We start from the raw sequence: 15,786 nt of genomic DNA, 5'->3' as shown, positions 1-15,786 counted from the left end.
GCGGCGGGAATCCACGCCCCACCCGCGACCTCCGACCCAAGCGGCGAATAGGCAGGAAGGAGACGCTCTGAAGGAGGCGCAGGCAGCCATGCGGAGGGCGGGGAGGAAAACCATATTTATTGGATTGGCATTTCTCTTAACGGAGCTCTTTCCTAATGATATTTACTTAACTGTATTTGACAGCAGTTACGAAACGTCTCCGGTAAACAGGATCTATACTCATTGCGCCCACAACTGCCTGTCAGCTCCTAAGCCAATCGCAGTAATAACCGCTGGATCATCTTAAATGTGGCTAAACCGACGTTGGACAAAATCAATCTGCCATATGCTGGCTCTGAAGGAAATCACTTGCACAGTTTGACGAATTGCTTGCAGGCCCTCCAGCAATCCATAACTCGCTCTTTCTTCCTCTTCTGCCCTCATTCTCTGCACCCCCTACTCTCTCCTTTTCTCAGATCCGCTCCCCCTTCTATTCCACCCTCTCTCGCCGACTCCAGGTAATCTGAAATGGCACTGACCCTTCTCATCCTCTGATTACCTCTCTGAAGCATGAACTTGGGGTAAAATCACACATCAGAAAATTCGCCGTAATTATTTTGCGATGCTATCAGCACCGATCAATCACGCGCGCGGCCCAGTGCCGGAATGCCCGGCGCAGCCCCGGACGCGGACCCGCGTCCCGCCTGACTGACAGTTTTGGTAATTAAGTGATTGAATAGACCTCTCCGACTGTTCTAACAACCTTGTCAGGGCCTGTCTGTGGACGGAACAAGCTGAAATCAATGTGCTTCCTGCTCTCTGAGCAGTTCTGATCGTGTACGCAGACTGATGGGGAGGGGGGAATCTGACAAAAGGAAAACAGCAGCTCTGAACGACTGGATTATGGGGAGAGGGGAGAAGGTAGAAAGTTTACTTCTTTGTCAGGAATGGGAGGGACCCGGGGCGTGGGTCAGGTCACTAGAGCTTCGCTGAGCCGGGAGGCTGGCGGGGGGTGGAGCGAGAGGCCGGGCGCTGGTCACACCTGCGCGCCCCGGCCGGGCAGGCGGCACCTAGTCCACGTCCGGGAAGGGGGCGCGCGGGTAGGGGTCTTCCCCGGCTGCAGCCGAGGGGCCCCGCCGGGCCGCTGACTGCCGCATCCCCGCACGCCGAAGCCAGCATTCGGCGGTACAACACATTTTCTCTCGGATTAGAGGCAGAGGCTGGTGGCTCAGTGTAAATGTCACGCAGCAGCTTTTAATAAAGGAATGTTCAGATTGTTAGACTGCGCAGTACAATGTGAGTTCTGTGCCGCACCCCCCTTCCCAATCCTGCTTCAACCCGCCTCCCCCCCATTCCCGTCACACCTCGGCGCGCGTTACAAATATATTACATATTCAGAGTGATCTCGCCGCGGCGCCCGCGGGAGGGGCCCTCTCTCGGAGCCTAGCATCCACCTCGCCGAAGGCTGCGGGGCCGGCCGCTGGGCTGGCAGCAGGGACGGGAGAAAGCCCCAGACCGGACCTACTCTGCGGGCGCTGCTTTTCCGCTGTATCCTCGAATCTCGGGAAGAAATTCCCATTGGGAAGGGGATCCGAAGAGCGCCGAGCTAGGAGGCGGGACCTCCAGTTCTCGGCCAAGGGGCACCAGTTAAGAGTATTTTAATTCTTTCACAAAGCCCTCCCAAACCTTAAAAACCTAACCAATTGCAGGCACACATACAAACGGGGGGAGGGTAGCAAAATCAGTCCGCCGGGTTCAAAGAGCCAGGGCCCGGGAGGAGGCTACAGGGTGCTTGGCGCGTGGCAGAGCGCGAGCGGAGGGTCCCATCCACCTCACAGAGGCGGCGGGCCCAACCCAGAAGATACCTGGCTGGATCTCGCTCTCTCTCCGTGTGTGTGTGTGTGTGTGTGTGTGTGTGTGTGTGTGTGTGTGTGTGTGTGGTGTGGTGTGTGTTGGGGGCGTCACACCCTAATCCATCCCACTGCTTGCCTACTTCCTCTCCCCTGCCAGCCAAGAGCCGCCCATTCTCAGAGAGAAAAATGTGAATGTGGGCACATTACGCACCATTAGGGAGACACTACGGTTTTAATGTGGCCTAATTAGTGCCGCTAACCGAGCAAATATTATTATATTGAATAATGATAATATGATGAAAATATTAATGCTTTTGAACTTTGCACGTGGGAGCTGTTCCTTAGGTTCTCCCGGGACAGCCCAAGCACACTCAGACCCACCAGCAGATGCGACGCGACGCACTTCCGGAAAGGCGAGCCCACAGGCCAGTTCAGGACACGGCACACGTGTCTTTGCAGACGGAAACCACACCTTGGGCCATGCCATGTTATCACCCACCATGCAAAAGACCTCCTTCCAATGGCGACCTCTTTTTCTCTGTAGCAGGCCGTGTAAAGCAAACAACACAGGAGCCCTCCGGGGCCCCTCACTACTGTGCCTCTGTTCTGCACCCCAGGAAGGCTGCGGTGCGCGAGCCAGGGGTGTTCCTCTCTAGCAAGGGCTGCCAGACAGGTGGAGTTGCAGAAGAACCCACTTAATTAGTATTTAAATTCACAGCCCCCTCTTATTGCCAAATACTTCTCCCTTGGGAATTCGGTGAAAATCAAGCATTTAACAAGTAGGCTATGTGGAAGTCTCCTCAAACTGGAGATTCAAAACCAGTTCTCCGCAGCGAGTTTGGAGAGCCAACGGCCCGGGGAAGAGTGGACGGGCTGGGAGGACGGCAGGTAGTGACCGGCAATGGTGAGTCGGCGTCTCAGGCGATCAGCATACCCACTCCCTCTTCCCTCCTCGCACCCCACCCCTTTCTTACGGAGCCCCAGGAGACAGAGCCCACGAGGCTGGCTGTCCTGTGCTCGCGGCCTGAAGGCAGGCCGGCTCTTCGCCGGTTGCTGGGCTGGGTAAGGGCAAGAGCCTAAGAAGAGTTTTCAAAGTGAGGCAATCCTTCTGTCCTGGAAAACGGGGATGCGTGGTCCCGGCTGCAGAGCGCCCCCTCTCGGGCTGCGTTGCTTCCTCCCTGCTGCTTGCGACCCACAGTTCAATTCCCGCACATTTTGGGGCGCTTCTTCCGGGAAGCTGAGTCCCCGCCAGCAGCCGCGGATTCGGTCGTTCTCCGAGGCAGCCCCTTCCCCGCTGTCCCGTGCGTGTGGACCGGCCATCGCCTCCTAGGCACGTGTTCAGTTCAGCAGATCCTGGCAGGGTGAGCGGGTGGGCCAGGGTGCACCCGGGAGTTGGAGGACTTTGCAGACCCCTGAGACGCTGCCAGAGCAGGTGGGGACGGCCCTGCACCTCCGCCACTTCCCCGCTCCGTGTCTGGGAACCCAGCCCCGCCCGCACCGCAGGCAGGAGCCGGGGCGGGGAGCTTTCAATTTGTTCCAGTGATGGCTCTAACTTAATAAGGCGATTGATTAGCGCTCAAAGTGCCGTTTTAATTAGCCGCCTGTTAATTAACATCGCAAATGAATTTCCCCTTCCCTGATTGGCATCTTCGCCCAGCGCTCTGAGGCTTTCGTTTCTCCTCTGCCTTGGCCCCTCCATTCCCTCTGAATCTCGGGAGCTGGTGGGAGAATCAGCTTCCTTCATGAACCTTAGAGGCGTAAGAGTCCTTTTATAGCGGGACCTGGCATTGTCACACGGGGGCTCTTTCATCTCTCTAGGAGTCGGTCTTCAGTGGACAGTGATTTAGTTTAGGAGGGGTGAAACACAGGCTCCCGCGTCTTCTCCCTCGGCCCCGCCAACTGCTTCCACTTTGCCATCTTTTCTATCTCCTCCCCGGACTTGGAGGGAGACTTCCTTCTCCCCCCAGAGTCTGGAGCTCTAGAAAGTAGAAAGGAATCGGGAATGGGAGTGGGGAAGAGCCGTTATAGTCCCCGTAGGAGGGGGCTGGACCGTCTCTTGGATCAAATCTAAGACCGTGTAACCGACTACAAAATCCTGCTGCAGAGGGCTTTGAGCACGGGCAGTTAATTCCTGTTCCCTCCAGGATGCCCAGGAGTGTTCTGTTCCTTATGGGAGCACGCGGGAGAGACCCCCTAGAGCCAACACACATTGTAGCCCAGCGCCGTAGTCAAGAGTTTAACAGGTCGGCGATGTGTGGCCATTTCTGCTCCATTATTACGCTTAGCTACCGTATGCATCCCTCTGTATATCATATATCTCTACTTGGGATGCATCCCTTTTCTTCCATGGCTGAACACACACTTCGTTTCCTTTAGGAAGCCTTTTTGTTCCCCCAGCTCTCCCCAGGGTAGGACTCCTCACTTCTTCTTTTGTGTCCCCACTGTAGCAGGTTCATGTTGGCATCATGGCATTGTGACAATTTCTAGCACGTTCACGCTCCTGTTAACTCTCTCATTCTCAAGTGCCTGGCACAGAATGCACATTCAGCAATGTTTATGGACTGAGTGAATGAACCAAAGGAGTGAGGGAAGGAAGAAGTGGGGAAAACGTGGCTACTGTTTGTTACCTAGCTAGAAATAATTGCCCCCTTTGCACTGTTCATTTGTCAAACTCTTGCTTCACGGCTTGTAAAGAGCTTTCACGTAGAAGGTCTTACCTGGTCGTCACTGATACCCTATTCTAGGCAAGGACAATTCTCCCCTTTAGCAGAGAAGGAAGTTGGTGATCAGAAAGGCTAAGTGCCTTGCTCAAGAACATTAGAAAGTGGCAAAGAAGAGACTAAAATGCCCTCTTCCAGCGCCCTTTCCTGTGCCTCTCTACCTGCCATCCTGCTAGTTGCTGGGCAGGACACACATCTCACTCCCAAGGGAGAGGCAACTTCACGAGGTCTCTTCTGAACTGCCGTTCTTTGCAGTGAAGCTTATAGCTCTCACAAGATTTATTTTGATACCAGAACTCATTCTCAAAACTTTCATTCCCCGAGGACCATTAGCAATTGCATAGCCAATCGTTTCAACCTGTTGTTCTGTTAAGCGTTTTCAGTTAACTGATTTTCCTCCCACTTTACCTTTTCTTCTTCTGCTCCCAATCTCCACCCTCTTGATTTCAGTCTATTTAAGGAACTCAATTGCAGCGTTTTCGTGTCTTTCTCTTTAGTATGTTATTTTCCTAAGCAAATATGCTTCAAGTTCTTAAGCAGTTGGAAATACACTGTTAGGCTGAAAAAAGAAAGGAAGGAAGGAAGCAAGCAAGCAAGCATGCTCCTGACGTTCCTGTAGCTGCGCAAAAGGCGAGAGGCCACAATGCCGTGCGGAGGAAACCTTAGTGGGTGGAGAGCGTATCTTGCATCTTTTATAAAAAGAAACAATAGCAGACTCTCTCGGTTCGGAGCTCTTGGCGCCGCCCAGTGGAGGGAAGCGCCTTTGCACGCCATTCCCGTCAGCTCGCCTTGTCAAGCGGATCCTTACTAACGTTTCAATAAAATACGACAGGAAGAAACATCAGTTCCAAGTTCAAGGTAATCTACAAGTGTATTTCTTCAAAGTTCAGTTATGCTTTTTCAAAACTTTATGTTCCAGTTTAACACAGTCCCAAATACCAATCTTGATTGTAAAAGTGGACGGCACAGAGTGTATTTAGAATAAAACTTGTTAAAACGTGTGTTTGAATCATTCTCTGTGGTGGAGAGGGAGCAACTTTAGTGGTGATCAGGACTGATGTATTCTTCAGAGCCAGGAAGGAAATATTATCTATTACACAGTTGGAAAATAACTGCTTTCTGTGCAGGAATTCCAAAATCTTCCCCCAAATTAAAGAACTGTCTTTCTTCGTCATTTTGTTTTTTAAGAAAATGAAGGCCTAAAGGTGGAAGATCATTTTAAAGCCTATGTCAGTTTAGGGACTATAGTTATTTGCATCTTAAATCCAGTGGCAAAATCTGATTAATCCAGTTAATGTATTTCCTTTCCTTTATGTAGGAAGTGAAAATGTGACTAATCTGCACCCTGTTCTATTTCTGAAATTTGATTTTTAAATGAAAAGTTATTTATGCTTGCTCTGCTAGAAAGTGCATGACTTCTTGGGTATAAACATCATATATACTCTCAGGGGCAAAAAATGGCAAAAGAGGAATGTCTGGAGAAAAAAGAACTGAGCAAAGTTAAAAACAAAACTGCAGCTCTGAAGAATTTGTTTTTCATTAAGTTTGTCATCTAGACTATGAATCTCTCTTTTGGAGCTTCAGGCCACTAGTAGCATTTCCTCTCTGGTAGGGACCCCAAAATAGGACCTTGATAAAAGTCAAGGTAATATTCCCCCCCCCCCACAGTTGTGGCCCCCCAAAGCTGACCTCCTAACATCCCACACGAAGACGTCTATGATGGTCACCTTTTCTCAAGAAAAGCTCTGAGACATTCACAGGGTGGGGACTATTGGGCTTCCCTTTGCTTTGCTTCGGAGTTGTAACAAAATGAACACCTCCCCAAACCTTCTACCTTCTCTCTCCCTTTTTAAGTTTTTTTTTTTTTTTTTTTTTTTTTTTTTTTTTGTAGGGGCATATTTCTGTCTTCCCTGCTAATGTCGTGAATCATTCCAAGCCAAAAACCCTGCTGAACCGTCCAACGCAAGCTGTGTGATCTGAGCTCCTGAGTCATTTTAGGCATCGGAACAAAACAAAAACAGGCTTAAATGAATTATTTATCAAGGTCGAGAATAATTGATTTGTACAGTGCCGTTAGTTCTGTATCTCAAATTTGTTTTCTCCCTCTCCCCAGTTTCCACCCAGAACAGGCAGAGAGGGAAGTGCAGGTTGGAGCCCCAGATCTGGGAGGAAACGCAACTCATTCGGGAAGTTGGTGAGTGATGGCAGAATGAGAAGAACCCCAGGTGACATCTGAAGGGAGGACAACTTGCAGCGTTGGCCTGCAGCCCTGGGCGGGCCGACACAGAACCCGACTATGCCAGGGGCGCCGGGTGCGAGGCGGAGAGGAGCGCGGCTCCCGGCCTGATGGGCGGGACGCTGCCGCTTTGGATAAGACAGATGCCCACTTAGGTCCCGGGCCCGTGGTTCCGAAGTCCCCGGGCGCGAGGCCGAGGCCCGGCCGGCTGGCTCCCAGAAGGGTCTGCCTGGCCGGTGCGCAGTTCCCGCTCCAAAGGCGGCTGATCCCACCGCGCCCCGGGCGCCCTTCAGGCCTTCCTCGGCTTCCCGGCCCAGGGCAGCTCGACATCACCCCCCCCCCGGCCGGCCCACGACACGCTCCCGAGGGGCTCCCCGCACTCGCTGAGGCCCGCGTCGGCCTCGGCCTGCAGCTCAGCCCGCGTCGCCGCCTCGGCTCACCAACCCCGGCTCCTCCGCCAGGCTCCCCTCGCCTTCTGAGAAGAGCGAGAGCTGCCCGGAGTGCACATCTCCCCGCCTCGGTCTCTCCTCTCCCCGCTGTTCTCCTCAGAGACAGACCCGGAGAAAACGGCACGGAGGTAGTAACCAGCTCGACACCCCCTCGAAATAGCGCGGGCTTTTTCTGGGTCAAACATACCGAATTCCCAAGGAAAACGCAGGAAGGATGCGGTAGATCCCACCTACCCCCTTCCGGACCGAGGGCTCACCCAGATGCAGTTCCAACGGAAAGGCAGTATCTAGTCCCAGGAGGTCATCTGCCTCCCTGACACCCACCCACACGCAGTCCTCGATAGAAAAAGCCTTTCCCCGGAAAGAGACCTTCCCGACCGCAACCAAACCCCGGATTTTGGCCCAGCCCTTGGAGACTTTAAAGGCCACTTTCTACCATCATTCTGCACCTAGTCACGGAAGCGATGCCTGACACTCAGATTCATAGGGTTCTTAAAATGGTAATTTGGAGTAAAATGTAACTCAGAGAACTTTGAATCATTCATTAGCACCTTATAATTACTCTGCTAATTAGGTTGACACGGCACTTAATCAGGAGTAATAACGCCGTCTTGTCACTGGCACTTCCCATTACTCTGACATTCAACAACAGACAGGTAGGAGACGTCCTAGAGAAAATAATGCAAGCTGATACCCTCCGACCAGGCGCCACAGTCAAACCATGCTCCAGGTCCCGAGTGGATCCAACAGTGACTGTTTCCTTTCCAAAAGGGCGGCTGGAGAGGCCGGGGGAGAGTGGGAAGGAGGGAGGAAGGGAGGGAAGGAGGGGGAAGAGAGGGAGAGATTGATTGATTGAGAGAGATTGAGATCTGGCTGGTGGGGAGGAGAGTGTACGCGCTGTGGACCCGCCACGCGGGCTCCCGAGCCCCACGCCACGCTGACACCACAGGAAACCGTGGCTGCCCTCGCTGCTAGAGAACGCCTCGGGGCGTAAGTTCCCCGCTCGGGAGAAAGCGTCTGGCCAGGCATCTCTTCCAGTACGGGCCCTGATTCGGGGACCAGCCGGGGTCCCCAGTTTTGAGCAGCAGGCCCCTTCTTCCCCAGCCCTCCTGAGAGTGCCGGGTGGACGCAGATCCTGCTCCATTTCCCCCTCAGGGACCAGCCACACAGGTGAGCCAGAGCCGGCATGCCTGGGCTCTTTGGGGGAGAAATCAGAGCGCGGAGTCCGCTCGCCCACCCAGAGTTCCGGTTGCTGGAGTTTCACACTTTCCCTTGGGTTCATTCAGGGATTCCCTTCCTCTGTTCTCAGTGTCCTCGGACAACCTAAGCGCGCGTTTGGGGAGGTGCGTGAGCGGCCGCGCTGCAATCTAAAGGTAAGCCGACCAGATTCCTTTTCCCTTCCAGTCCTCTTTCCCCTCCCTCTTCAGACTTCTTTACGGATGAATCATTACTACGTTCCCTCTCTTTTCGTTCTTTTTTGTTTTTTGTTTTCTCTCTTTTTTTTAACCCCGTTGGTTCCCTTCTCCAGTCTCCCTCTGCTCTCTTGCCCTCTCCCCCTTTGCCCTCACGCGTGATTGCGGACGCGAGGACCACCATAGGCCTGGGTGTTGAGCTTTGGGCTGCAGGCAAAGGGATGCGCGGGTTCTGAAAAGAGCAGCGGGGCCGAAGCCGCGGTGGTGACGGGCTCGCGAGCGGAGCGCCCATTGGCTCCCGGCACGTCGGCGTCGCTCGCTCGCGCGGGCGCGGCCAATGGGGGCGCGAGGCCCTGCGCGCGGCCTCGGCGGCGGGGGCGCGGGCCCGGCGCGGCGCGGGGAGCGGCGGCAGTGGCCGTGACGTCACGGGAGGGGGTCGGCGCCGCCCGCTCGCCGCCGGATTACAAGCGAATGCGCCCGGCATCGGCCGGAGTCGCTCGGTGCCGCGTCTCCGCCGTGTTCTCCGCCTGAGACTGCTCCTTCTTGTCCTCCTCCTCCTCTTCCTTCTCCTCCTCGTGTTGCCGCGACCACTGCGGCGGTGTCTGCTCCACAACTTTCCAAGAAAGTTCAGAAACTCTGCACCGGGGCGGCCGAGTCGCGCGCCGCAGCCACCTCCGGGAGCGGCCGGGCGGCTCCGGGGGCGCGCGGCCGCCCGGGCTCCGCGGTCGCTGCACCTGCCGCGTCCGCCTCCGCCGCTGCCGCCTGGTGCCAGGCTGTGGGCAGACCGAGGCGGCGGCGGCGGCGGCGGCGTTGGGGTCACCTCCTGCCGCCTGCGCCTTCGTTGGGGTCCCCTGCGCGGCCACCGCCGCCCCACGTGCGCGGTCGTTCCTGCAGCGCACGCTCCGTGTTTCCTCAATTTTTGTAACTTACCCCCTCGGTCTTCTTTTCTCCCAACCCCTACTTTTTGCATTAGGGGGGAGAGGGGGGAAAAGTGTCGAAAGTGTCCACGGATTGCCACCTCCCCATTAACCTTTCTTCTCTCCCCGCCCCACTTTTTTTTTTTAAGCGGCGACAACATCGTTTAGTGTTTTTTTGTTTTACGATCGATAGCTTCCTTTGCTTGGTCGGGGCGGCTGCAGAGCGGTAGAGTGGCGTGGACCTCATGTAGAAATGACAACAATGGAAGGGGCCAGCGGGTCGAGTTTTGGAATAGACACGATTTTGTCCAGTGCCAGTTCGGGCAGCCCCGGCATGATGAATGGAGATTTCCGCCCGCTCGGCGAGGCCAGGACTGCGGATTTTAGGAGTCAGGCCACTCCGTCCCCCTGTTCGGAGATTGACACCGTAGGAACGGCGCCTTCTTCTCCCATCTCGGTCACCATGGAGCCTCCGGAGCCGCATCTGGTAGCGGACGGGCCGCAGCATCACCACCACCTCCACCACAGCCAGCAGCCGCCGCCGCCCGCCACGGCCCCCGCGCAAAGTTTGCAGCCTTCGCCCCAACAGCAGCCGCCGCCGCCGCCGCCGGCCCAGCAGCTGGGCTCGGCTGCCTCGGCCCCCAGGACTTCCACCTCTTCTTTTTTAATTAAGGACATCTTGGGCGACAGCAAGCCTCTGGCGGCGTGTGCGCCCTACAGCACCAGCGTCTCCTCTCCCCACCACACCCCGAAGCAGGAGAGCAACGCAGCACACGAGAGCTTCAGGCCAAAGCTCGAGCAGGAGGACAGCAAAGCCAAGCTGGACAAGCGGGAGGAGTCCCAGAGCGACATCAAATGCCACGGTGAGTCGCGCCGCCTCGGCTCCCGCCGCCGTCCAGCCGCTCCTCCTGCCCCTCTGGCTCCCTGTCGGCCCCCCGCGAACCTGCTGGGACTCGAGGGTGATTCTCAGCTTCTCAGGCGATTGCGCCACAGTCCGAACTGCGAGCGGGAGGGAGGCTTGGGCGTGCGATCTGGGCACTCGCCCGAAGTTCTGTTTATTGGTACATTTCTGCCTCTCAACCTTCACCGCCACCCGGCTCCTTTGTTTTACTTAATTTTAATTTATTAGGAAGGGGGCCGCGGCGGAGGGGATCTGACGGGAAGTACTTCAGTGTTTCATAGTGCCTAGGGGTGTGATCACAACGTGGTGTTTATTTTTTAATGCAAATTATTTCATTCCTCCCACACACCATATTTTCTTAACGTTGGCACAGGAATTATCAGATTTAGTGAAGGAAAAATTTATGCGTTAATTAACAGCAACTTTTTTTGGTATTAGATCCTGGGTAATATAGGGAAGCCCACATGGTAAAAATTTATAATTAGTGCTGCAGTTTTTAAAAATACCCTTCTTACCCCCATGGCCCCAACTGAATATCTGTATTTCAGTAAGATTTTTGGTTCCTTACAAGTAATTGGGAGGTAGCATTTATGAAAGCAAAATTTTATTAAATTGACTTGATTTATTTGTGTAAAATCAGAAGATGGCAATGAAATTATCCTTCAACTCCCCTTTTTCCATTTTATCCTCGGAAAATTTCATAAGTAAGTGTTTTGTCTTTGCATGGCAGAAGAGTTTTAACATATGAGGAGAGTTCTTTTTTTCCCTTTACTGATAAGTAGTTGTTATTATTATTATTATTATTATTATTATTATTATTAATCTTTGCTGTCTCTGGGAAAGATGTGTGCTGACTGTTCGGAAGGTAGGATATTGCCTCTTTATTTTACTATTGTAGCATTAGCATAATAGTGCCCAAAACAGATGTACAGTCTGGTCTGGCGATTTTTTGTGCACCAACCTCCCCAGTGGGTCAATTAGAGAGATTATTGTTCTTCCTGCAGGGAAGATCAAGGAGAGCAGCAAAAACGGGTACAAACAGAGAGGGATTGACATATCGATTTCCCAGCATTTCAGTAAAAAACCAAAGTTGACAAATAGAATCCGGAAATCTCTGGGCTGTCACCTGGATGGGCTCAGTGATTCTGAGCTCAACGCGGTGTCTCGGAGACATTCTTTCTGAAGCTTTAAAAGACCTGATGCAAGCGGCTGCAGACAGCTTGATCCAGCATTTCCCAAGCACATCTGAAAAAGGAAAACAAATGCCTATAACTTTCAGTAAACAGAATTAAAGTGAAAAAGATGCCCCCTCCTAAAAGAAAACCACCAAAGTTGAAAGACCTTTTGAAAACTAACAAATCAGAAACTATGAAGTCTGAGTGAAAACAACAAAGAAGGCCAGGGTCTGCCCCCAGTCAGAAGAACAACAACAAAAAAGTACCCTTTATTATAAACTATTTTTTTCTTTTTCATTTCCTAAGATGGGAGGATCTGACCCTCTTTTGTAACCCTTTTAGGAGCTCTGCAAAAGGGTCCATACTCCTCAGCCAGAAATCGATCCTCTTCCTCCATGCTGGCTAAGGTCCAAGCATGTGTGTGAGGACGGTGGCAGAGTACAGCTCCCCCGAGACCAGCGGCTGGCTTGGGAATGTGGGAGTGTGTGCCAGGCAGACACTCCACTCTTCCCCATTCCAGGCTACCTTACGGCTGTGTCTGGGTTTCTGTGTAGGAACAAAGGAGGAAGGAGATCGGGAGATTACCAGTAGCCGAGAGAGTCCCCCCGTGAGAGCCAAAAAGCCTCGCAAAGCCAGGACGGCTTTCTCTGACCATCAGCTCAATCAACTGGAGCGTAGCTTTGAGCGACAGAAGTACCTGAGTGTGCAGGACCGCATGGACCTGGCAGCTGCGCTCAACCTCACTGACACCCAGGTCAAGACCTGGTACCAGAATCGCAGGTAAGGGAGGCTGCGTGTCAGGCAGCAAAGGCGCCTGGCCATCCAAGTCAAGACTACCACACCAATCTTCCCTCCTGGCCTCAGAGACAGTAGGGACTCTGAGGGCCCAGAGTGGGCACTGGGGGCTTTGGGGCTGGAGCAGGGATTAGCCGCACCTCCAAGGTGAGAGGGACCAAAGAGCAGCTGGGGTTTGGAGAATTTTGCACTTAAGTGTCTGTAACAGATGCTGCTTTCCGTCTCAAACCTGAGTGGCTGGAATTCCCTCCATTTTGCCCCCAGATCAGTCAAGCCACACCTTCTCTGTGCAGCAGACACTCAGGCCCATAAAGCCTGTGCATTGCCCTCTTCTGGGCCCGCCTTAGGGTGGCTCCGAGTACCTATAGCTGGCCACGCACTCTGGCTGTTTCTGTCCTGGAAGAGCTGACGTATTGGCCTCAGCTCAAACGTCCTTGCCTTGGCCTGTGAGGCAGCTGGGAGAGAAAGGGTTGGCAGCCGGTCAGGCGTCTGGACTGAGGGTCTGTCCCCTGTACTGGCCGCTTCAGTGCCCTCCAGGAGCCCCTGCTTCCCTTGTAAAGAAATTAGGAAAGGGGCTGGCAGTGCTCGTAGGCCTCTGAAGTGCAGAACAAGCCCAGCCCGGCCTGGGCTGTCTGAGGCCGAGGTTATGCCGCGTGTCTAGGCCTGGCGCTCGGCTCCCTTGTCTCGATTTTCTCTCCCCCGCCTCTTCTCTCGTTTGTGTTCTAATCGTCCATAAGTGTGGTTGGAAATGCCCATCCAGTTGTCATCTTTACCATAATTTTCTGTCTCATTACATACGGTTTCAGCCACCCTAATTCTGTCGGAAAACATTAGTGTCATTTGTAGCCAATTTAAAATGGGCGACATGTTTATTAATTTGGCTCGAGCTGCTGGGTATGGATGGCCCACCAGCCCTGAGTTCCTTCAGGAGGCGTTTGAGCAAAGGCCTGCTGCCTCTTCTTCCTAGCGGGGTGCAGTGGGGGAGGGAGGAGACTGAGAAAAGCTGATCACAGGTTTTAATTGTTACTCTCTCCCAGAGGAGAAAAGATCTTGAAATGCATTTTTCCCCGCCCAGAATGGCCTGAGGTACAGTCCCCTTGAGATAGCCCTCCCTCAAACGAATTCCGTTTTGAAACCTTGTCGCCTTCCTCGCCCTGAGCACCCCCGCCTGCTGTAAGGTCCTGTCAGGCTGATGAGAGAGATGTGTCTCCACAGCCCTGGGGACCGAGAGGGGCAGGGGTCCAAGGCCCAGGAGTCTCTGTGTCCCTTTGTTCACGGTTTCCTCTCACTAGGCCTGGAGGAAGGGGGGAGGGGCAGAGAGCAGACACTAGGATTGTCGGGGAGCCACTTGGGGACAGGAATTAGAGGAGGGGGGAGAGGACTGCCTGTAGAAATAGTGGTCTCCACTGGCCTCCACGAAAGTTTCAGGAAGTAGCCAAACTATAGGGGAGGCAACAGCATAGCAAAGGCTCTCCAAGCTTTGCTTGGAGAACTTTATTTGTGAGTGTGTCATTGATGGCATTATTTGGGAAACTGGCTTGGATCTGGGTGATTTCTGTGAGGAATGGGTGGGCAAGGGGACCAGGAGGTTCTCAGAACTCTGTCTTCCTGGCCCCCGTGGGAGACAAGGCAGGCGCGGGGAGACAAGGAGCTTTGGTGTCCGGACCGCGCCCACAGCTGCGGGGTGCGTGCACGCCTGCTGTTTTTCAGGACCAAGTGGAAGCGGCAGACCGCGGTGGGCCTGGAGCTTCTGGCCGAGGCGGGGAATTACTCGGCGCTGCAGAGGATGTTTCCGTCGCCTTATTTCTACCACCCGAGCTTGCTGGGCAGCATGGACAGCACCACGGCCGCGGCGGCGGCCGCCGCCATGTACAGCAGCATGTACCGGACTCCTCCCGCGCCCCATCCCCAGCTGCAGCGGCCCCTGGTGCCCCGAGTGCTCATCCATGGCCTGGGGCCGGGGGGACAGCCGGCCCTCAACCCCTTGTCCAACCCCATCCCAGGCACCCCGCACCCCCGGTGAAGAGCGACCCGCGACCTTCCCTGTCCCCTCCCTGACCCGGACAGCTGCCCCCGCTCTCCCCGCACCGGGCCATGGGGCCTCCCTCGCAGTCGACTGACACGGGAAGCAAAGTAAGAGAGGAAGACGCTCACCGATGGGCGGGGGGGCCCCACAGAGGAGCCAGCCTCCGCTCTCCACCTCCCCACCCCAGAGACAGGGCTGGGAAGCTCCCCCCAGCAGTGTGACTGGCGAAAACGCTGACCCCACACAAAGTGCGACCAGTAAGTGAAAACATCAACAGAAACTAAACCTCAAGTTTTTTTTTTTTTTAATGACTTTAGGGACAAGCAAGGGGGGAGGGGGGAGGGATTAGGAGGGAAGAAGGAAGGGCGCTGAGAGGAAACCGCGCAGGCGGAGAGGATTGTAGACAGCCGCCTCTGAGTCCGAGGCAGAGCGCATCGCCGTGGACATTCCGCCTGCCCCAGAGAAAAGAGGAGGGTAACTGAGAACTTTGCACTGATTTCTCATGACCTTTTTTCTTTTAGAAAAGTGGCATGCTCCATAATATGAAAAAAATGTACATTTGAAAGACTGAGTGATAAGTGATATATCATATTTATTATATGTTGTCCAAAAAAGAGTCACTTATATACGTTAGTAAAACATGATTTTTCTTTTCATGTCTTTTTGATTCAGTAAAATAAATGCTTAGACAAAATATAGATTTTTTGTGATTGAAAATTACAGAAATAAAATTTATCTTTTTTTAACAAGTGATGAAATCCAAGGGGCTGATTTCACTAAAGCGGAACATACTGTGATGAAACGTGCCACTTGGCTCAGTGAGACAAAATCCCTCCCGGGGCACTAGGAGGAGTTTACAAAATCTGTAAAGACGTTCGGTTGACTCATATAAAAACAGCTCCATTTTTCATGCCGGCCTCTTCCGAGCCGTTATTTGATCTGTGTGAATTTCTTTCTTTTTAAGTTGACGATTTCAGAGAAGTCCGCGAGGCCGCTGGAGAAAATCTGTGCTTGCAGGATGTAGGTGGCCAGCTCTCCTTGCTGTCCGGGCCAGCCTGGCAGCCCCGGCCGCCCCGGCCCGACGGCCCCTGCTCCTCTGCCTGGGCTCCTCCCGGGGCGGCGAGGGTCCGGAGCGCGAGGCCGCAGAGACGCCGGCAGGGGCTGGGCGGCGGGCGGGCGGACGATGCGCGGGCCTCGCAGCTGTTCCGCAGCCCGCGGCGGGGCAGCCTGCAAGCGGGAGGCTGCGGGACGCGCAATTAGGGCTCCCGGGGACTCAGAGAGGCCTGGCTAACAAACCCCGGGCAGGCTTTGATCCTTCTCATT

At 54.1% G+C, this 15,786-nt stretch overlaps 1 protein-coding gene across 1 annotated transcript; it reads left to right on the top strand.

The window, feature by feature from the left end:
• The first annotated feature begins 9,819 nt into the window (after window positions 1-9,819).
• Window positions 9,820-14,684, top strand: BARHL2 (BarH like homeobox 2). The gene is made up of 3 exons (XM_010975785.3): window positions 9,820-10,429; window positions 12,197-12,422; window positions 14,148-14,684. Exons 1-3 carry the CDS (start codon window positions 9,820-9,822, stop codon window positions 14,458-14,460), a joined length of 1,149 nt encoding a protein of 382 aa, XP_010974087.2. The 3' UTR covers window positions 14,461-14,684.
• The last annotated feature ends 1,102 nt before the right edge of the window (window positions 14,685-15,786 follow it).

This window comes from Camelus dromedarius, chromosome 9 (assembly GCF_036321535.1).
Source record: "Camelus dromedarius isolate mCamDro1 chromosome 9, mCamDro1.pat, whole genome shotgun sequence".
In the NCBI taxonomy this organism is placed as follows: domain Eukaryota; kingdom Metazoa; phylum Chordata; class Mammalia; order Artiodactyla; family Camelidae; genus Camelus; species Camelus dromedarius.
The sequence above is the reverse complement of the archived record's forward strand: the minus strand, read 5'-3'. Positions and strand labels throughout refer to the sequence as shown.

Excerpts from the sequence above, each read along its gene's own strand:
- BARHL2 (XM_010975785.3), top strand. The coding sequence starts at position 9,820 with ATGACAACAATGGAAGGGGCCAGCGGGTCGAGTTTTGGAATAGACACG. Across the intron at positions 10,430-12,196 it reads GAGCGACATCAAATGCCACG|GAACAAAGGAGGAAGGAGAT; the intron begins GTGAGTCGCGCC and ends GTTTCTGTGTAG. Across the intron at positions 12,423-14,147 it reads ACCTGGTACCAGAATCGCAG|GACCAAGTGGAAGCGGCAGA; the intron begins GTAAGGGAGGCT and ends GCTGTTTTTCAG.